The 21,132-nt window shown below is 38.5% G+C and overlaps 3 protein-coding genes across 3 annotated transcripts; 1 reads left to right on the top strand and 2 right to left on the bottom strand.

Moving 5' to 3' along the window:
• Window positions 1-352: 352 nt before the first annotated feature.
• LOC131775194 (matrix metalloproteinase-25-like) lies at window positions 353-3,916 on the bottom strand. Its single transcript, XM_059091283.2, has 5 exons — window positions 3,674-3,916; window positions 2,346-2,600; window positions 1,550-2,021; window positions 1,112-1,370; window positions 353-963 (listed from the first exon to the last, which is right to left on the bottom strand). The coding sequence occupies exons 1-5, from the start codon at window positions 3,803-3,805 to the stop codon at window positions 483-485; spliced, it is 1,599 nt and encodes a 532-aa protein (XP_058947266.2). The 5' UTR covers window positions 3,806-3,916; the 3' UTR covers window positions 353-482.
• Window positions 3,917-12,061: 8,145 nt separating this feature from the next.
• Window positions 12,062-17,658, bottom strand: LOC131775204 (matrix metalloproteinase-19). Its single transcript, XM_059091304.2, has 6 exons — window positions 17,153-17,658; window positions 15,482-15,736; window positions 14,733-14,982; window positions 14,256-14,477; window positions 13,519-13,798; window positions 12,062-12,941 (listed from the first exon to the last, which is right to left on the bottom strand). Exons 1-6 carry the CDS (start codon window positions 17,249-17,251, stop codon window positions 12,437-12,439), a joined length of 1,611 nt encoding a protein of 536 aa, XP_058947287.2. The 5' UTR covers window positions 17,252-17,658; the 3' UTR covers window positions 12,062-12,436.
• A 1,859-nt stretch (window positions 17,659-19,517) lies between these two features.
• LOC131775226 (adenosine receptor A2b-like) lies at window positions 19,518-20,492 on the top strand. The gene has a single exon (XM_059091327.2). The coding sequence runs from the start codon at window positions 19,518-19,520 to the stop codon at window positions 20,490-20,492; it is 975 nt and encodes a 324-aa protein (XP_058947310.2).
• Window positions 20,493-21,132: the final 640 nt, after the last annotated feature.

Genomic DNA, 21,132 nt, shown 5'->3' with positions numbered 1-21,132 from the left:
TTGGTCGGGCGATAGGAATCGAAAAAGATTGATGGGGATTGCTCATTTGAAAATCACTGTATAATGAACAGTAATGAGTTATTCCTTCCCAAAAGTACTCGCAACATGAAGAATGTACAAACACTCATGGGCATATTTTTAAAAACTTCAATGTTTATTTTGTTTGAGCTTTATCAGCTCTTAATGAACTTTTGTCTCGACATGAACTTTTGCATCAAATAAATTATATTCACAACAATAACTTAAATAAATATTTTGGTTCGAAAGGCTTAAAACTGAAATTGTTCCATTAGGAACTAACATATAACTGTACATTGTACTATTTATATAAACAACCTTTGTAAGAGTTGAATTCATTTTCTGCCTCTATTTATGACTCCTTTCATGAGTTCTGCCATCTTTACTTCGATGCGTGCCAAAGTAGAGTTCAATTTTAAATTAAGGCTCGTCTCTTTTTTTAATTTAATTCTAGGGCGTTTGACTTAAAACAACCATGTTATGAGTAAAGATGCCATGAAGAGGAGTACATTTGGCACCAGACCAAAAGCAGCCCCCACCGGTCTAATTGCGACTTCCGGTCGGACACATCCCATCCAGTTAGACGCTACATCTCTGGGATAAGGGTTCTCATCATCCTCCAGGAGCTGCACTCTTGCATCGTCGTAAGCGTAGTATTTGTTTCCTTTGAAGAAATATGACCTGCCGTTCTTCCATTGGAATACCGCATTGATATCGTAGGGAACCCCTCTCCACACAGATATATCCCTGGGGTATCCAGCATCCATTTGTAGACTACCAGATGTGCTGCTAAATCTCCAGTATCTTGAGCCCTTAAAGAAGTAGATTTTTCCATTTCGTACCCACTGGAATGCAGCGTCCACATTGGCAAGCTCATCGGGAAGATTAAGTTGCGAGATTTGGGCCGGACCATGGATATATTCTTTGTTGCGGTATACCCAGAATCTAATAAAATAATGGTAGAAAAAACAACAGACCAATTAGATTGTCCAGCGTAAACTTTCGGAGTATTATAGATGTGATACATATGCTCTTGACAGAAACCAGAACACAAACAGTTAAATAATTTCAAAAAACGTTTCGGAGTAATTACCTAGAATCCTTGAGGAAAATGGTGTGTCCAAAGGGTTCTTGCACTGTGTAAGCTGCATCGATGTTTTCTTCCAGATCGGGCCAATGAGCTTTGATTTCATGAGGGCCAGAGGCACCACCCGTGTCTCTGATTTCCCAGAAATGTTGGCCATTGAAGGCGTAGGTTTTCTTATCAGCTGTAGTTACCATGGCATCAGGTTTGACGTCACTGCAAGTCTTAGGCGTTGGGTCTGGTTGAGGCGCGACCACATCTGGAAGACCTGTGAAAAAATAAAGGCGAAATAACTAAGATGAGGTCGAATATCCGATGAGGGAACTTCATTGCTTATTTATAGAAATAACAGATAGTTCACTTCCAGAGGAAAATGAAGCCTTATCGTAAAATTGTTCAAAGCATTAAAAGTTTTGAGGAAAGTTTTAGATGTTATTTCTTCCTTACCGTAAAGAGCCTGGATTCCAGCTACGTCATCACTGTCTAGTTTCAGCTTCTCCACGTATCCCGGATAATAAGCAAACATGACAGATGCGGGATGATAAGTGTGATCCAGTCCTAGACTATGACCCAGTTCATGCACGGAGAGCCACAGCAAGTCGACTCCAGCACCACCGTTGATAGCAAACTTGTCTTCATCATCAAAATGAACATCGCCAGCGAGATCTTCTTCTCCCTTTCCTCCCAGAGGAAAGAACGCATGAGCAAGCTCCCCCCCAGGCCCATCGGCTGGCCGGGTGTCGCCATGGAAACCTTCCACAAAACTTAATTTTATATCAGGTGTCGCCTCAGGGTCGTCTTCACGCTTGATTGTTAGACCGCTCGCGTTCGACCACATTTCAATGGCTTTAGCAATTGTTTTGTCTACGTCTTCTTTGGCGATGTCTGGTGTATGATTTTCGAGCCGGTAAGTAAGAAACTGTTAAAAGAAGGATAATCGATCCATTAATTGACTGCTTGATTCCAAAACGGCGAGCACTTTAAAGTTCTCTCCTCGCGCGTCCATCCCTTCACTCGCGAGGATCACCCTCCTTGCTCGCTACGCGCATCGTAAGGCGCGCCCTTCGCGCGCCCGTCGGCTTGAACCATCATTTAAACCGAATCTGGTCCATTCTATGTTAAATCAAATTCCTACAGTTAAAAAGAGCATTAAGACTAGAAAATCCGCGTTGAAGTCACCGAAACCACCTACGCTGGAAATACTCGCGAAGGACTGAAACAACGCTTCTAGAAAATAACTTACGTTTTTCTTCCAGGATGTTCCCTGATGAGCCCATCGCCTTTTTCTCTTCGCGTTGTCCGACGGTCCTAAGTCTGCCAATCCACATCTCTTTCGTTTCACAAGCGCTAATGTCCTAGGGTCGGAGATGTCGCCAGTCTCCTCGTAACCAGCAAAACGCTGCATTTTCTTAACGGCCGCTCTGAAGTTTTCCATTGTGGTCACTTTTCCGATTCTGTGATTGGGGCTGCTGAGGTAGCCATACTTAATGAGATAATCCTATCAACAAAGAAAACACTTGGAGAGTTAGTGTGCGTTGTTTCGCTATTCAGATACAATACCGTTGAGCGACCGAGCAAAGGAAAAACCATTCTTACATATTATTATTCGGTTTTTTAAGTGAGCTTTAGGGCTGCGATCGAGTGGCCAATTTCCCATATTGACCAACCGCCCGTAATTTAGTCTCCAAGAAAAAGCATGTATTATTTCAGCAGGTGTGATGGTGAAGTCATTAAATCCGGTCAAAAAAGGCAAAAAAAAAAACATTAACTTAAATTTACAGAAGGTAGCTTTTAACACAAAGGCATTCTTTATGCTTCTAAGCTTTCCAAGCTTGACTGTACTCCTAGTTTTAGAGTTTAAGAAAATGAACGACACTTTTTGAAAACATGTTTCGACAGTTCTTCTGTCGTCTTTAGTTCTGAATAATACAAAGTTGAATTTAAGTGTGTAACAAAATGCTGATTGGACAAAACAAACAATAGCAACAGAGCAATGCATGCATTTACAAGGAAAGTTTTAAATCAACATGATAAAGTTGATGATTAGGTGAAAGTTTCTCCCATTGAATGTGGATAGCTTCTTTGATTTTAAGTTGAAAAGTTGTGGAAGCGAGATCGAAGAGCAAATTTAATAATTCCGTGAGGACTCGAATAGAACTGTTGGAAAGAAGTCATTCAATTACTCCTGGCTGCGGTATGTACTTCACTGATGATTGATCAATGAATTGAAGCTGTCATCCACTTCATTCACAATGTAATTTTTCACGGGTCGTTGAGCTGAGAAAACATTTTCTGAAGCGAAATGTTAACTTCACTGACGCACACTACTGTTTCGATAATTTTAAAAGAAGCACATCCGAGCAGAATAAACACGCCAACTGTGCTCAGAAATAATGATATCTGCTGTGCCGGAAATTTTTACCAAAGGCAACTTTACGCTAGTATAACTATACAAACAGAGCATTGTAGATTGTATATCTAATCGAACGAAATCAGTTCAGATCGATTCGAAATCATACATCTTTTCAAGGGGAATAATTGAATTTAAGATAAACATATTCATTCACTTACCAAGAGTTCTGACTCTCTCGCAGGTTGTAATTCAGGGTCAACCGACACTGAAGCAATCGGCTTTCCATTTGCAGAGGTTACGAAGCCACTCACGGCCGCTATTACAACTATTAGCGAAATTCTTACTTCCATTATCCAAGGTGGTAAAGTTCCGATCAGTTAAGTACCTTCGGTTCTGAACGATTTGCTGTTTCTAGGTGGTTTTAGCTTGATATCTTCAAACAACTGTGAAAACACTTCGCTTTCGCTCGGCTTTTATACGTTTAAACCCCTGTGGTGATTGCCCCCTTCTGACGTCCTTATGACGTCACAGGGGCGGACAGCGGAATTCCGTGCCGTAAGCCGCACGCGTGTGTTGTCTTTCCTAGTTCATTCCAAGAAAGCTGCTTCGTCCAAGTTTATTCCAATCAGAAATCCGCATCGCTTTTTAAGGACATGGTACTAAGAAGTCCTTAAAAACAACTTTTCTTTTTAAGAAACAAATCTCGATAACTTACCAATAATAATAAGTGATAAATATATCAAATCAAATCGAAATAAGACGGGAAAAATCCTCTTGGCTTTTTGAAAACCAACTGGTTTCATGGAAATCAATCAGGTGTGAAAGCGGAGGACTTTATTGCCAGGCTACGAAAACATCTGGTAATCGAAAAGTCACCTTGGCTGACCACATGCCTGTGCTTCTCATTCGTCAACATAACTCAGCAAGTCATAACAAACCGGCAAGAGCTGACACTTTTTTTTATCAACTTTGCATACCATACTTTTGCTTTTTGTGTACATTTGCATGACGTCGGGCATAAGGAGTGCAAAAATTTCATTGTCTTTGTTCAAGTTGTAATTGTGTTTATTGTTTGGTCTAGACAAGTCGGGCTCAACCTCATAGAAAGGTTAAGTTTGCTTAAGTGAGTTAGCAAATTCAGTTTTGTTTCCATCAAATTTCCATTAAAGGAAAGCCAAGATGAGTTTAAGGTAGGAGCTGAAAAAATGCGCTTTTTTGCGCTTGAATATACTGCCCACCCGCTCGCGAGAACGTGTCACGTTATTACGCAACATGTTTTGCATGTCATCAAGTTGACCTGGTTAAGCGTGACCTGAGTTCAATCCGTTTAGCTCAAGTAAAGGGGTTTAGAGACAGAATTACTGTTTACTAATCACCTTTCATTTCATGATACCCTAGTTCAAATTCTCTTGCATCGCGAGAAAGGTCCGCTGCTGATTAATAATAGTTCGACCCTAATATCGCTTAGCACTTTCTCGATATTTCCAGACTTAATGCACGAGTCAAAATTTAAGTTTTCATTTTACTCAATGCACCGTGTAATTTTATGAGATTTTAAAAGTTAGCGTTGATAAACAAGGCTGCACGGAAAACTTGTACGTGATATGGGGTAAAGATTATGATCTACGACGTTATTTCCTCTTTCAGTTTCTTTAACTCAAGTTACGAGTAATAGGTGTCCAATATAAACATGTCATAACGATCTTTGTAAGATATCACTGCTGGATAATATTCCATGTTAAACATTTCTTTTTTTTAAGGTTGAGCAGAGACAAATTCAGATTGCCTTGATCAGAGCGCTGAGATGCGACCATTAAAGCGCGTATCACAAGTATTTTGGTTGCTGTTGTTTGGCTAAGTTCTTCAATTCCACTGTTTCTATTAATTTGCTGCGGCGATTACGGTGATGAGATTTGGGTCAAAAGAAAACTCAGTCAAAACAAAAAGGTTATTAACCTTTGGCTGATCGATTAGCCACATAATTTTTTTAAAGAAAGCGTTGATTAATTTTGTTATAGCCATGGCATCTGGTTTAACTGATACAGTACGTGCGGTGCTTATGCACAGATATCCAACCATGTGAATATTATTTTTAATAATCATGATCTTTGGAGTTGTGTCTCTTAAGCAGTCACCGCAGTTAAACCGTGACCAGTAGTAGGGGTCTCTCTGGAAGCCATGTAATTCCGAAATGTATGTGTCATTTAGTCTTTAGTGTTCATATCATTTCCGGATGGAACACGTTCACCTTGTGTGAAAACAAAAAATTAAAACAATTTTTGAAATCATGCTTTTGTAAACTGATCAACAATATACAAAATACAATACTGGATCACGTTCGATACATTGCTCACTAGCATTGATAAAATTCCTGTAAAATGGCATTCTTGGTCTCAATCACGTTCAACAGGCTATTGACACGAACTAATTGAAAGTTATCGGACCGCATACCAGTCTCGCTCTTGTTGAAACTGATTAATCTTCATCATACAAACCCTCTCGGAAATGGCGGAGTACGTTGTCCGACCGCAACACGATCATCGTTAAGTACGATATGTGGTTTTTTAAGAATTTTGTTATTGAATTTATGGAATTATCTTGGATGAATTTACAGAATTGGTCTTGTGGGTTTTTACTTTTGAATATTTACCCGGTTTATATCAACTAATTTTCAAGAAATAAGGTCATCATAGCAATTTTACATTTAAATGAGGAAGGTGACAAAATTAGTTCTTTTCGTTGGTTTGAATACCATCACCTCGAATTCTGCTGACACAACACGTGGGAAGTTTTCCTCCCATAAATTGATCGTTACGTCTTCCAAAGGAATTAAATAATTTGAATGTCATAATTTGAAACTTTAATTTTAAAGAAAGGTGTTATTTATTTTGTTGCGAAGGGAAGACAAATAATCTTAGTATCCCTAAACAAAAGGTAGGCATTCGGATTTCGCGCCCCAATTCTCGTCGTGGGTGGGAGATTAGAATTTGTCATGCTTGATCAGATTCTCCTTGCCCCCATGCTTCGGACAAAATGAATTTTCTTTGTTTAACTGACCAAGCCCAAAATTTGTCATCTCTCTTATTCTATTTTGAGACATTTTCACATTTGTGGTAGCTGTTTTCGGAATTTAACATTCTCCCAACCCAGCTGATCATCCTTTAAAACTGTAAATGCCCATATGTTCATGTACTTTTACTGTCCATGTGGTTATTCATTTTCTGTTTATTTTAATCCTGTTTGTTTATAGTTTAATGCGATTAAATTTTGAAAAAAACTGATAGGGCAAGGAAAGTACTTAGTAGATTTCTTTTCAAGTTGGCACTGATAAGCTGCCGCAAATGTAAAAAAAAAAAAACCGTATTTAATAGAATACTTTTGACATAGTGAAAGCCGCTTGGAACGGAAAAGCCCTAGTATTTGCATTCAAGGCTGAAATTTTTATCAGAAATCAACTGCTTGTTGAAAATCTCCGTTGTAGGAGGTCCTTGGCGATGAAAACTGACTCAGCTCTCTTAAATTGAAAAACAGGAAGACGTGACAACTTTTTAAAACTGGTTTGTTTTGTTTTGATAATCCGACTCTTTGGGCCTCTAAATATTTGCCTTCAGGCTTCGGACATGTAAACCGTTCTGATGAAGGGGCTCAAAACTTTACAGAAAATTCCCGAATTTGCATTAAATCAAATTTAACGTTTTCTCCGGCTCGAGGCCGTGTATCGACGATACTATTTGAAATATTGACTTCCCAGACCGACTGTCTCAATTCTAAGTAATGATCAATCTCAACGTTGTGCCTAGCTTTGAGATCGTTATCCGATACTAAAATATTTAGAAACTGGTGTGAAATAGCGCTGGAACCACGATGACTAATTAGGAAACCTGCTGATGACTTTGACAGTTTTCAGCTCTCCGCTGAGAATGCCATGAACACGAGAATTATTGAAAGAAAAATTGAAGTCATGAATTATACACTGTTATATCAAAAACCGGAAACTCTAGAACAGTTAACAACAGTTCAGGGAAATAGCGGTTTCTCGTTCAATAACTTTGCTAACTTCGGGGGTTTATGGTCATGGTTGTTCGTAACGCTTGCGAACAGTGGGTGTTTTCGCTACCATATAAGGCTCGATCAGTTCACTTTAACAGAGACATAGGGTACACCTCCCACTTATAGTGGTTTTCCGTTACTTTGCCACAGAAAATCTTGTAAGTTATCGACAAAATTCCTTTTTTAGTTGTTACTGTTGTAAGGAAGGCGCTTGAACGCACTGAAGGAACTCGGAAAGCTTAAGTAATCTCGATAGTTATGCTTTCGAGAACCTGATCAAATTGCGGAGTAATTAAGTCACGGGTTCCGTTTACAAGACCGACATGCCTTTTTAACGTTTCTCTGAGAGAACTGTTCAACTTAGCTAGTTGAATCTTTACATCGACTTAAATATTGAGAGTAAAGAAAATTCAAGGGCCTCGCATTACCTTCCTACCAAGAGAAAAGCTGTAAAACAAAAACCAGGGAAGGTTAAGAGACTTAGTATTCAATTAGAGCGATTCATTGATTGTCAAATCAATCCAGTTTAAGATGATGGGGAAAGGTAAAGCACCAATTAAATGTCATCTATATCGGCTTTGTTTTCCGAGTTTGTCTTTCTGCTTTTTTCCCTTTATGCTCAAAATCTTAGACACGTTTTCGGTAGTGCGGGCTATTATCCTTAATATATGGTCTTATCTAGATCAGCCGGTCTAAAGATTGATTCGATTCATCGACACTTCATTCCACTGAATGCACGTAATTAAAGTCAAGCTCATTTACCCTTGCCAAGTTTCAAAAATGTCGAAAGTACATCTAGCGTTTTTCAAGGCCCACGCGTGATAAATATCAAGTTTCTCATTTCTTGGTCCATGATATTCAACCAAAGTTTATTTACCCTGACCTGGCGACACTTATTGACGAATATTGGAGGTCAGTGACGATAATATTGGCGGGGAACCAAACTTTGCAAGACTGTACGCGTAATATCAAGTTTAAGGACAATTATATCCGGTAGTCTATAATGTTCCAGAATGAGGGAAATTCACAATAAATTCTTCAGTTTTCGTCGTATAATGAACAGATTTCGTCTTCATTTAAATATAGCCAGAATAATCTTAGAAACTTTGCGGAAAATCTTATCACACCCAACTAACTGAGTTTGGACTTAAAAGGGAATGTTTTCATTGGCCAGAAACCAACTTAACACAGCCGCGTTAGCCACGGCCTACAGTCGCTTTAGCAGTTCACTGAAACGCATTATATTCCATTAGTATCCTACACGAACACGAAGTATGTGTCTGAAAAAAAAAACTTATTTTGTCGGCTGAATATATCACAACAAAAAAATAAACTCAACGAACGAGGGAGCTCTGCTTTACTATTAAAGGTGTTCACATGATCATCGTAAACCATTATTGTTGTATTACGGTGTTAGGGAGACACTGGTCATCTCCTTTGGGGAGCGGGGGGATCGTTAAACGTCGTTTAAACAGCAGTAAAGTGGCCCTACTCGTATGTTAGTGAAGTGTTCGTGGTTTTAGTAAGAAATGTGGTATAGATATGTTATGAAAAAGTGAATAATTAGGGAATTCTGCGTTTTATGAAATGTATCACGTTCGTGATCATTAAAAGTCATCGAAGTTTTCCTGACGCATTGGTTTGTTCCAAGCACAAACAATTTAGCTTCCTTAGCCTCTAAGCTAATATACGATTCACCTTTCCGTGACTCGTTGCGGTTGTGTAAAACGGAAATTTTAAAAAAGATTGTTTCTTTGTTGTTTTCCTTTTTCCAAAAGAGGACTCACATGAACTTTAAAGTCGTTGGTCTGCTCGGAGCTCGAACAGCTCGGTACCTGCTTAAGCTCTTAAGCAGATATTATTTCGCTAAGCCACCACGCGCACATTCTACAGTTGCGTCAAACGGAAAATTAATTAAAAAAACGTTTCTTACGTCTTTACGGTTTTCCTTTTTTCCGAAGAGAACTCATACTATATACTGATCTGACTAAACATTTTACACGTCTTTACAGTTGACAGTACTGTTACTCCCTGTTGACTTTGACGTCGGAATCGTTTTGAAGAGATTCAATGACTGTCAGTGTTGGCCGGCTGACAACATTCTTTTGCGAAAGACTGATGTTTACACAATTTGAGTTCATGGCGTACAGATCACCAGAACACAAGTAAATTGCAAGCGAGAAGTCAAAAATTCTTGAGATGAGTTCTTGTATGTACTGCGAATAACAAACTGGCTGAACTTTAATAGTGTTATGTCAACTTTGTACTGTTACCATGTCGATGTATGGTATATTGAACATTTTATTTTGTTGAATTTTTTTAAAGTAACCTTTTTTCTATTTTGTACTTCGAATCGTGCAATCTACAGAGTATTAACATTTGCCACTTAATGTGCAAGCATGTCCGAAAATCGTGGTGTACTCTCATGTAACCTCATCTAGGAGATATTCAGCCTGGAGAGCACCAATGCAGTGCAAAAATATATGAAAAATGTTTTTCAACGGCCGAGAACCGTTTATATCGTTAATGAGACAATATACAATGGCGTTATTAGCTGATGATCTCCCGAATCGAACGTCGTCAACCGCTTAAGCTGACATCGGCTGGCTATTTTAACTAAATATAGAGGGAATCTTCCAACTGAAAGAGAGGGGATTAATTTGAGCTGAAAACCCATTATAGCTATGTATTTAAAACACACCTGAATTAGCTTCATTCGTAAGTTTTCCTCTGTTTTTACGGTGACATAAATTTGTCCTTCAAGATAGACTCTTTCTTTATTAAAAACAATAGACCTGAGGTTCACTGAGAACAGTACTAATTAAAATTGTTTTCACCGAAGGTTGCGTGGAGTAAACGAGTTGGAATACACTAAGCCCATTGGTTCCTGCTCTCAGCGCGTTCCCTGCGCATTAACTCGTTTTTCGAGGGCTAGCTTCCCTTCGCGTGGGCTCCTCGTCCTCCTCGCAAGTTAAAATCTCGCGCACATTACGCAAAAAGTATGCTGCTTTTCTTTAGTGACTGAATTCCGTGATTCTGAAGTTTGTTTTCGTTTATGTACAGTGCTCCAGATTATTTTAAAAGAGTACATTTGTAGAATGAAGTAGATCAATATCGTTTATGACATGATTTTGATCAAAAAGTTATCCGAACTGGTGAATTTGATTTTTTACTCAGGAATGTCGAGTGCTTCAATTATGTGGCACGATGAAATCTAATTTAGGCTCTCTGTACCAGAATTTTTAATTCTAAGTAACATCCGGTCGTAACTGCTAAGTAATTGCTATAAAACCACAAAAAGTTTGGATTCAGCCTTGCAAATGTTTTAAAACAAAACGAAGGAAATCTTAAATTAAGTCTGCCTCATTGTTGGATTGTTTCCAGGTTGTCGCCTCTCATCGAATTGTTGAATTTTAAGAAAACATCACGAAAATGTGTCTGGTTTTTATCTTGCCATGTTTTACATTACCAACTGATTTCTGTCAGAGCATGCCTTTTTGTCAGTTAATAAAAGGCGAGAGTTTGCAACCAACAGTGACACAATCATAAAAAGCCCATCATCGTCGAAACACATGACCTAGTTTGCGATGCTAGTTCAAAATGTGTCCCCCCTTATGTTTATCATTTGTTGATAGTGGTTCTTTAAATCCGGGAAATGAGAAAATGTTTAAACACGGATTTATATTATGCAAGTGTATGTTTATAGCTATATAATTGAAAACTCATGTTTCAGGAATGGATTTCTTGTTCAATTTTACTACGATACTTATGGGAAAATTTTGTCTGAGTCAAACGTATTCAGCTCCTCCTTGTATTGTTACAATTTAAGTTAGAAGCGATAAAATTGGATTAACAGCGCAGCTGACACAGCTGGGCACTTAAAGACATAATCATGATCTAAACTTATACCAGAAAATTTTCACTGAAAAGGCCACGATACAGGAAATAAAGTGAAGCCGCAGAAATAAAGGCAAAAGACTAATGTCCGTGGTTTGAAAATGCTAATTACTGAGACTTTTTATCTCAAAAAGTTTCACATCGTAAATTTTTAAACTCCGACCAACTAGGGAGCCATGATAAGCCGGCATCATCACAGAATCCAACGTTAAAATATAACATTTCTACGAAAAGACTGCCCGAAGGTTACGTGACCTTATTTGGAAGATGGGAACTTTCTTTTCACGATATGGAACTTTCCGGGCAAGTATGATGTCTTATGCGAGTTCGATTGGTACTCGCTCAAGCTTATTCAAAATCCAAGCAATTCAAATGGACAAGCTGAACACAGCTATCGACCTCGCGAAGGTCTGGTCATTGATTCATCATTTCCAATATCCGATGGACAAAAATCCTAGTTTGCTTCCCAGCACGAGAATATGTAGTTTAGTTTTTTTTTTTTTTTTTTTAAATCAACACAACTCTTATCATCGGAGAAATGATTGTGGAATCATTGATTAAAAATGCCTGGAATTTATTTTCGGTACTTTCTCAACGAAAACAAAACAATATCGTGCAGTCAAACAAGTATTACAAGAATATACATGAAAGCTAATTTTTAATTTTTCAGTTTTTTTAGGACGGAATAGATAACATACAACTATATAACAAATTCGATAATATTTGTTCCAAGTTTTTAAATGCTATACACAAGAATATACATGTTATTTTACATGGACTCAACTAACTTGATTTTCAAATTTTCTCACAAAAGTGAAGAAAATATTACATGCATGTGAGAATAATTAAATATCTGTAGTATTAGTGAGATGACGTCCTCGAAATGTACATCAGAATATTTTCCTACGAATCATTTTTTACCTATTTGTTTTCCTATATTCTTTGTAGAGCCACTCCAGAGAGTTTTATTACAGTTCTTAAACCTGAATCTTTCTCGAACTCCTGTTGTTCATATCTCCATTGAGCTCAGCTCACTACTGATAAAGTCTTAACCAAGTTAGCATGCTTCCCAGCAAGACAAGAGTATTCGGTAAAACAGAGAAGGAAGACGATTTCCCAGGGGAAATCTTTCCCCTGATAAGTCCCTCTTGGCTACATCCCATCCAGTAGGTGGAAATATCCTTGGGATATCCAGAATCAACCCGTGGTCTTCCTCGACGTTTCAAAGCGTAATAGCTCTTCCCTTTCAAGAAATATGTTTTGCCATTCTTCCACTGTAAGGCAGCGTTCAGATCACTCGGAACATTAAGCCAGGCTTTGGAGATTTTCTTGGGGTACCCATAGTCGACCCTTCGTCGATAAAAGTTATAACGCCAATAGTCCTCCCCCTTGAAGAAATACATGCGCCCGTTCCCAGCCCATTCGACAGCGGCATCCATGTTGTACAGTTCCTTCGGAAGGCCCATCCCACCATCTTTATGTGGAACAGTGATGTCTATTGGTCCTCGTATTAAGTGTTTGTTCTTTAAGATCCATAATCTGTTAAATAAAACAAAAAAGGTATCGATTATCATCAAAATCTTCCTTGTGAAGAATGAGAACAGCGAAAACTAATTCAGATTGTAGGAATGATTAAGCCATTCATTCCGGCGGAGATAAAGTAATCTGTCTAAGTTAAGAAGATAAATGATTTGCATGCATTTTAATTGCGATTTTTCACGCAGGGTACCACTGTTTAAATCGCCTGAAGGACATGTTCTTGAGGAGATACTGTAATTTGATCGAGCTCCACTGGACGATATCCTCCTCGTATAACCAACGGGTGCAAAGGATTATTCACCTCTTGCATAACATGCAGGGTTTTTACTGTATGAGTATTTTTATAGATTTCTTTCCAGTTGAGTGTCGCTACTGACCGAATGAGTCAACATGCAACAGCCTGAGACATGGCAAATCATGAACGCTCAAGTCGAGACTGGCCGTAGTTTTTCGTCTCTTTGGTCGAGAATATAGCGCAAATTTTTCAACTAATCACAAAGTGTGAAGTAAAGCAAAATCATGGAAATTAAGGGTTATTCTCGACTCTCAGTTGAAAACTGATGATTTATTAACTTACTTTGTGCCCTTGAAAAAGTATGTCCATCCATTTTGTCGTCTGGTAACTGCAGCGTCGATGCCATCCTCTAGTCCTGGCCAATGGTCTTTTATTTTCTTAACTTTACCAGCCCCTTTATCAGAGACCTCCGTGAAAAACGCGCCGCTAAAAGCGTACGTTTTCTTGTCTTTTGTCATAACCATGGCGTCAAGTTTTTCCAGGGAACAAAAATCTGGTATCCCAGGAGGCTGTGTAGGATTAGTGTGGGGAGTAGGAGTGACAAGGTCCACTTCTGGTTTACCTGGTGGCAATAAAATCGTTAAAAAAATGTTACATCGACGAAAGTGAAGATGGAAAAAAATCAAAAAGTGTTTCCAAATGCGATGAAAGCTACGTAATTATAGCCAATTTGTTTGGGCACAGGTAGGAGATAAAAGCTTGGGAAAGAAAGATTTTTTTAAAAATATTTAATTTCGAACGACCACACAACTACCATCGTGGCTAAGAAGGTTTTTTTTTTGTATGCTTAACCCGCTGATAATCTTACGTCTACAACTTGCTACGTCGATTGACGGTAGCAATCACCACAACAACATACTTGCCTTACCATCACATCACAAGAAAAGTGTTTCCATTTAAAAGAAAATTGACTATGAAATAATAATGGAAATAATCATGATATCGATGGTAAAACAAAGGTGTAGTGCCCACCAGCACTAACAACGTTAAGATGTGGTCGAGTTAAGACAGGTCCTTACCATAAAGCTGCTGAATTCCTTCCACATCGTCCTTATCAAGTTTCAGACCTGGAGCATAACCCAGATAAAACGGGAACATGACAGAGTCAATGTGCCAGGAATGGTCTAGTCCCAGGCTATGACCGAGCTCGTGTAGCGAGAGCCAGTTGAAATCCACTTTGGTTGGATTACCACTGATATCAAATTCTTCATCGTTATCAAAATGAAGATCGCCTGCCAGACCTTAAAGGAAACATCAATTGTTAAAACAATTCGACTACTTGCAGCCGAACCCTTCCCTCAGGGAGACACGTGACACGTTTCTTCTTGGGGAATGGGGGGGGGGGGGGCTCTACGAAGGCTATAAAGCGACTACCTGTGGTGACAGTTTTTTTCTTTGCATACATCGATATATCGAGATAAATCACGGAAAATGGTTGAAAGGCAGACATCATTTCGAATCAGTAAATTTGAAAATTCTTAGAAGTTTAAACACACCTTTGTTATCAAGAGGAAAAAACGCGTGTGCCAGCTCTTTCCCGGGCCCATCCGCTGGTCTGCTGTCTCCGTGGTAACCAGTCACAAAACTGATCATAATGTCTGCTTCTGTGTTATTATCAGTTATGCGTTCGAACTTTATTTGGCTGACCGCTGACCACGAATCCAGAGATTTCCTGATTGTATCGTCGACTTCTTTAACTTTAAGCTTGGTTGCTGATGGGTAGTTGACGATTCTGTAGGTTAACAGCTGTTGGGAGAAATTAAGAAATATTTTTATCAGATCAGTGCCAGAAATAGTTTAGCTCTAGTTTAATTTATATAAAAAAAAAACCCTGGGTAGTCAACTTTTTAAATCCGGGTGAACCAAAGTTGTGTTCTAGCTCAGCAATCGGTTTTTATCTTCCCTATTCCTAACTATCCTTTTTCACTCTTGGGTTCATATGGCATTTTTTTGTGATTTTCTTCCCTACTGAGCAGCAGGTGAAACGAATAAACGAAGAGTTTTTAGTCAGAGGATGTCATCTCGACATAAAAGCAAATCATACTTTTAACTGCTCAACAAGAAAATGCATAACAGCTAAAGATGAGAATGAGACATGGATCCTAGGAATCCAAGGGTTAGACAGTTTTGCACCATGACGTCACAAAAATGACTTAAAAACTTTTACAGGGGACGCCTTTTGAGGGATAGCTACAGTGGTTATAAGATTGTTGCAACATGTGTTCATACAGATAGTAATACGTACCTTTTTGTTCCATACCGTTCCGTGCACAGCATATCTTCGCTTTCTCCTGGCGGTATCCGATGGCCCAAAGTCTGGCACTGCACAACGCTTTACGTCTACCAGAGCCGCAGTGTCAGGGTCCTGAAGACTTCCGGTCTCTGCCAGTCCCCTCATGTGTTGGAGATTTTTCACGGCCAATGTAACATCGTCGTTGGTAAGATCTTTTTCTAGTCTGGGATCGGGTTGATGCAGATATCCATACCTTACCATGTAATCCTTCGGGAGAAAAAAAAAAAAGAAGTAAATGTGTATGAACTTATAAAGGCATAAAAAATGAAAAGAAGTAATTTTAAAAAGTCTAAATGACTGATGCAAAAAAACAAAAAACGCTAGTATCAGGGGCGCGCATGGGAAAAAGGAAACTTCTCTTTCTCCACGCACGCGTTTCTCTCTCTTATGCGTGCGCTGATGGGAATTCATAAGCGCGATCTTTTCTCTAGTGCAAACCACTCAGGGTGAATATGTATTTGCTGTACATTATGAACACAATATAATAAACCAAAATTTCCATTTGTATCGACATTGGAAATGTATCATAACTGTGCGGCATACAAAACTTTTTATCTGTAAATAGGTTCGCAGTCTCGTAAGCTTTCTCTTCATACCGTCACAGCAAATTTCCCTTACAGCAAATGGAAAGGTTTTTTTTCCCCTTTCAGTTAAGAGACTGAGATAATGAAACAGGACCGTAAGTTCGTCTGAAACAGAAACAATCTCGAAGAGGAACCCTGCAGAAATTAGTTCAAAAAATAAAATAAAATATCGCAGTATCTATTAGTATCTAATGATGAAAATATAAAAAAGGGGAAAAATTAAAATATCCCAGTTTGTTAGGTGACTCCATCGGTTCAAGCCAAACTCTGTCTTGGTTTCGATGGGGTTACTTCCGTTAACAAGTCTGCGGAAAATTCCAAATGTCTTTTATGATAACCTTTTTTGGGTCGTGTGGAAATAATTAAAACATATTCAGTCGACACAGCGGGAATTTTGCATGTCAATTGATGCTGCAAAATGACAAAATTTCTGCCTGGAGGTGGCAATCAATTTGAATTGTGGAAACTTATGTTCTCATGTGTATTGCAGTGCCACAATAAGCTCAAAGGAAACTTGCTGGGAGATGTTATTCTTGATTCTTGCGATTAAAGTGCTTAGGCAAGAACTTCACTGATGTGCTGTGAAGCGATTGCCCTTAATTAGATAGTTATTCATTTATTGTTGATAGAGTCGCGTGCGAATTGCGAGTCGAGGTTTGCATACCATCACAGTGGTAGATTGTGAACACTTCCATCCCTTTCTCTGCTATCGTGTTCTTTCGATGTTTCACAAACTTGGAATTTAATGAGGAAAAGTGAGTTTTGTTTGAGCATTCCTTGAGGTAGATGAGTGCAACTTGGCGTCAATTACTCGTACGTGACAGGCGAAGTTGAAGGAGGAACCACCGAAGGATTACACCGCTAACAATTTACAAACGATAGCTTTGTGTCGGAGATAAAATTTCTAATGTTCCTAAGAAGCCAGTAGTTGCAATACAAATATCATTATCAGGATTTACACGTGCAATATAGGCGACAAAAAGAGTTTATTCCCTGATATATATATAATACGAAGTATTAAGATTTGAACTCCACTTACCATAAGCTCAGCCTGTTTTCTAGGACTCACAATAGCTTTCCCATGCACAGACGCATTTAGGGTGCAAAGAGCCAAAACTGTAAGCAAAAATCGCCCCATTGAGGTCAATAAAAGAATACAGATAATATTCTTGTGGTCTTCTCAGCGATCGGTGGCGTCTCGGTTACTTTGACAGCTATCCCATACCGTGTTTATATATGTTCTAAACGACCTACTCAAATATCGCAGTTCCTGTTAACTCGCCCGAATCGCTTTACGTCACCATATAGGCGTGACTGATGACAATTTGAAAGTCTAAGTGTCTGAAGCAGCGGCTCGTTACGTAGTCATAAAACATATGCGACTCAGTTCAAATGTTCAAGATTTTGACGACTAGTATCACTGATTATTCTTTCATTAGTCGAACAGGCGTTAATTTTTTTGAATCTAATTAGTCATCAGCGTGTCACCCCAAATTATTTGACTAGCACTTTTACCGATGCAAATCTGTCGTGATAGTTTGTGCCGGATGCGGGTCATTTGTGCAAACTCGAGTGTTTGGATGATGCCATATATGGAAATCGATTTTTTATGGCGTCGTCGGTAAATTGCGTAAGAGGATTAAACACCTTCTGTTGCTCAACGCAAAACGTCGGTGAAGATGAACCTTGATAAGATGCCCTGAGTGACTCACTCTGCGGGCTTTGCAAAGCTTAATATGGAAATCACGCTCAAGATACCACTATTCCGTATGTATTCCCATTTTATAAACTATGCACAATATAAGAGGAAAGTTGACAATAACAATACAGTGGTAAGCTATAAATAGTCTGATAGGAAAACAATAAAGCACTCTTAGCTAATTTTAATCAGTAATTCAGATAGTTGAGTTCATTCAACTACATACCAACGAATTGCTTCCATCACGAAGCCAACCTGTTTATTTCTTAATTCTCTTAAATACACACATAGTGTCATCTTTGTTAAACACGGCTTGTCATATCTTAGTCACCGTTCGTCGCCGCTTTCAATATTGCGATATAATTGTTTCCGACAAAGATCTTAAACAATAACAATAGCCTGGCTTACAATATCAATAATTCAACAACTTATTTGGCGATGCAGTGAAGCATGCCTTCCTTATCAACGGAAGTTAAGTCCTTGTGGATCGGCCTGAATAATGAGCTACTAACAATTACTCATTCCTCCTCTTGTCATGCAATATAATTCCCAATGTTACGGAGAAACAATCATTAGGTGGTTCGATTTCCCATGACAAATTGAAGTAGAACCTATCTCACATTTTCTCGTTCAATATTTGCCATAAATAACACTCGTACAGCTGACATGAACAACACCTCGATCTCCTTGCTTTTTGCCCACGCATTCAGAAGGGAAGTCACTCACGGTTTAAAACTTTCTAGAAATAACGCAACGCATATGACTTTTGAAAATCTTTAGTAAATCGTTTTTATCGAAAAAAGCAGCAGTATGGGTTAGCTAAATCATATCAACATCTAAGAAGCCTAAACAAATTTATTGAGGAAGTCAACTTTTAAAAATGATGTATTTAAAGTACGAGAGAAATTTTCGATTTTTTTTGTTTTTCACTGTGGTCACTGCAGGTGCTGATCACAGCAGACTTGATGTGGCATACATTATTTAAAACTTAGTATAACTAGGAATGCTAGAGCTGCCTCAACTCCGTTTTTGTCTACGTCTTTCGCTCTTTATATCATAATTATGTTAACAAGCACCATTAATTTCTCGGGAGATATTCCTTCCACAAGCAACAAAATTTCCATAACAACTCCAAAGTGAGTCATTTTACCGTCTGGTGGCCACCCTTTTTTTTTTTTTTTTGGGCCATGACCATGACTACTTTTCTAAGGACAGAAACAGTAGCCTTTGTATGAAATGGACAAAATTGGCGGCTTTAATTTGACTTTTCAGCTATAAAACAAATTATTACCCATTTCGGTCTGCGCCGAAATGGGAAATTTGAGAGTTTATGGTAATGAGTGATTGTCTCGGTTCGCTTAGACGCGAGTAATAGTTTCGTGATAATTATTTTACTTGAACAGTTTATGTTAATTTCAAAAGGGTGAAAAATTATTGTAGATAAATAAGTTTAAAAAAAGTGTCCAATAAAAATTGTTTGGAAGTCGTTTTTACAGATGATATGACATTTAGCTCTAAGTGTTAGACACCTTTATTCTCTATTTTGAGCTTTGAATAATTAGTTAAACATTCCCACCTGTCCTAGTGTTATCTAACTTTTTCTCTTAAAAATCGCGTAGGCATAACATTATCCCGCAAAGGGCAATACAACATCCTGCTTGTTTGAGGTTCCCATTTTTCTTTCAAGATAAGCGGAATTGACATCATGAGCGAATCTTATTGTAACGAGTCTTTCCAGTATTATCCCTCCAACTTCGATTTCAAAGATCTTCGGTCAACCATTATCGCCAACTGTATCTTCAACAGTTTTCTAACTCATACTGCCATCATGTTGAACATTGTGACAATTTATGCGATACACACAGCTGCAACAATTGCAAAACCTTTAAAAACGCTTCTTCTGCACCTAGCCTTTTCTGATGTGGCTGTCGGTTTCTTATGTCACCCAGTTTACACTTCACTTCTTGTCAAGTGGTTACAAATGGAGAATCCAAGCTGTAACGTTTACCGAATCCTAAGTAATTCTGGCCATTTATTAGCAATTGCGTCGTCTTTAGGTGTTGTGGCTGTAAGTATGGACAGGTTCTTAGCTGTTCATCTTCACCTCAGATACCAAGAGCTTGTGACTCACAAGCGTGTTGTTTATATGGTGATCTCAATATGGGTGTACAGTATATTTGTTTCTTCAATGACATTGTGGGGGCTACGTAGAACTCCAAATGCTTTTAGTTCAGTTACTGTAGCTATCGGCTTTATTCTCATATTTGCATTCTATATCAAGATTTATTTAACTGTCCGAAAGCACAAGAATCAGATACAGTCCATGCAAATTCGAGAAGAAGCTCAGTCAGATGAGATAAAAAAATTTGCTGCCCTCATTAAATCTACGATTAGTATTTTCTACGTAGCTATCGTGTTTGCAGTTTGTCATCTGCCTTTTCACATTTGCTCGGTTGGTTTTAAAATCTCTGGCTCGAGCATTGCTTTAAAAAAATATAATCTTCTCTCAGTGACCCTCATCTTTCTTCATTCATCACTGAACCCTGTCATCTACTGTTGGAAGATGAGACATGTTCGACACGCTATCATAAACATACTTCGCAAGATGTCTCGGAGCAGAAATCAGCCACCCCGCCTAATTTTCAATCGGTCTTCAAGGGTCGTTCCTGATAATTACTGAACGCCTTTCTTTGTAATGCGTGACAGATTTTATGAAATTCAAGTATACACCATTCAAAATGGTGTATACCTTTGTATGAAGTAAACAACAATCGAGCTCTATTGAGCTTAGGATCACCACGTTTATGAAAGGATAGCTAAAGGGTAATAATTTAAGAAGGTAGAGTCAGTGATTCACTCGTGTCAAGTTTCCAAACAAAACAAATACCGTAAACATTAGCATAACAGTATGTAGCTATCTGAAGTTCCCAGTTTTCACTCAAGAGGTAACGAGCTCAAATCTTTGCAGTATTATCCCTCCAGTGTCGACACCAGAGACCTTCTTTCAATCATGATAGCCGACTTTATTTTTAACAGTTTTCTAACTTATACCGCCATCATATTGAACGTTGTGACAATCTTCGTCATACACAAAACATCAACAACTGCAAAAGTAGTTGAACCTTTCCTTTCAGATGAGGCTTGCGGTTTATTTGGTCAACCATTTTACACTTCACTTCTTGTTAAGTGGTTACAGATGGAGAATCTAAGGTGTAACGCTTACCTGATGCTGAGTATTTCTGGAGTTACATTTATAACTGCATCGCCGCCTGGGGGATGTGAAGCACTCATGATGCCATTGGCGTAGTTAGTGCAACTAT

Source organism: Pocillopora verrucosa, chromosome 7 (assembly GCF_036669915.1).
Source record: "Pocillopora verrucosa isolate sample1 chromosome 7, ASM3666991v2, whole genome shotgun sequence".
Classification (NCBI taxonomy): Eukaryota; Metazoa; Cnidaria; class Anthozoa; order Scleractinia; family Pocilloporidae; genus Pocillopora; species Pocillopora verrucosa.
Note: the sequence above shows the minus strand (reverse complement) of the source record. Positions and strands in the feature narration are given on the sequence as shown.

Bases quoted from the DNA above. Each gene is read 5' to 3' on its own strand.
- LOC131775194 (XM_059091283.2), bottom strand. From the start codon at position 3,805: ATGGAAGTAAGAATTTCGCTAATAGTTGTAATAGCGGCCGTGAGTGGC. The intron at 1,371-1,549 runs GTAAGGAAGAAA...ATTTTTTCACAG, and splicing joins TGGAATCCAGGCTCTTTACG to GTCTTCCAGATGTGGTCGCG. The intron at 964-1,111 runs GTAATTACTCCG...TTATTTTATTAG, and splicing joins ATTTTCCTCAAGGATTCTAG to ATTCTGGGTATACCGCAACA.
- LOC131775204 (XM_059091304.2), bottom strand. From the start codon at position 17,251: ATGGGGCGATTTTTGCTTACAGTTTTGGCTCTTTGCACCCTAAATGCG. The intron at 14,983-15,481 runs GTACGTATTACT...TTCTCCCAACAG, and splicing joins GAACGGTATGGAACAAAAAG to CTGTTAACCTACAGAATCGT. The intron at 12,942-13,518 runs GTAAGTTAATAA...TTTATTTAACAG, and splicing joins TACTTTTTCAAGGGCACAAA to ATTATGGATCTTAAAGAACA.
- LOC131775226 (XM_059091327.2), top strand. From the start codon at position 19,518: ATGAGCGAATCTTATTGTAACGAGTCTTTCCAGTATTATCCCTCCAAC.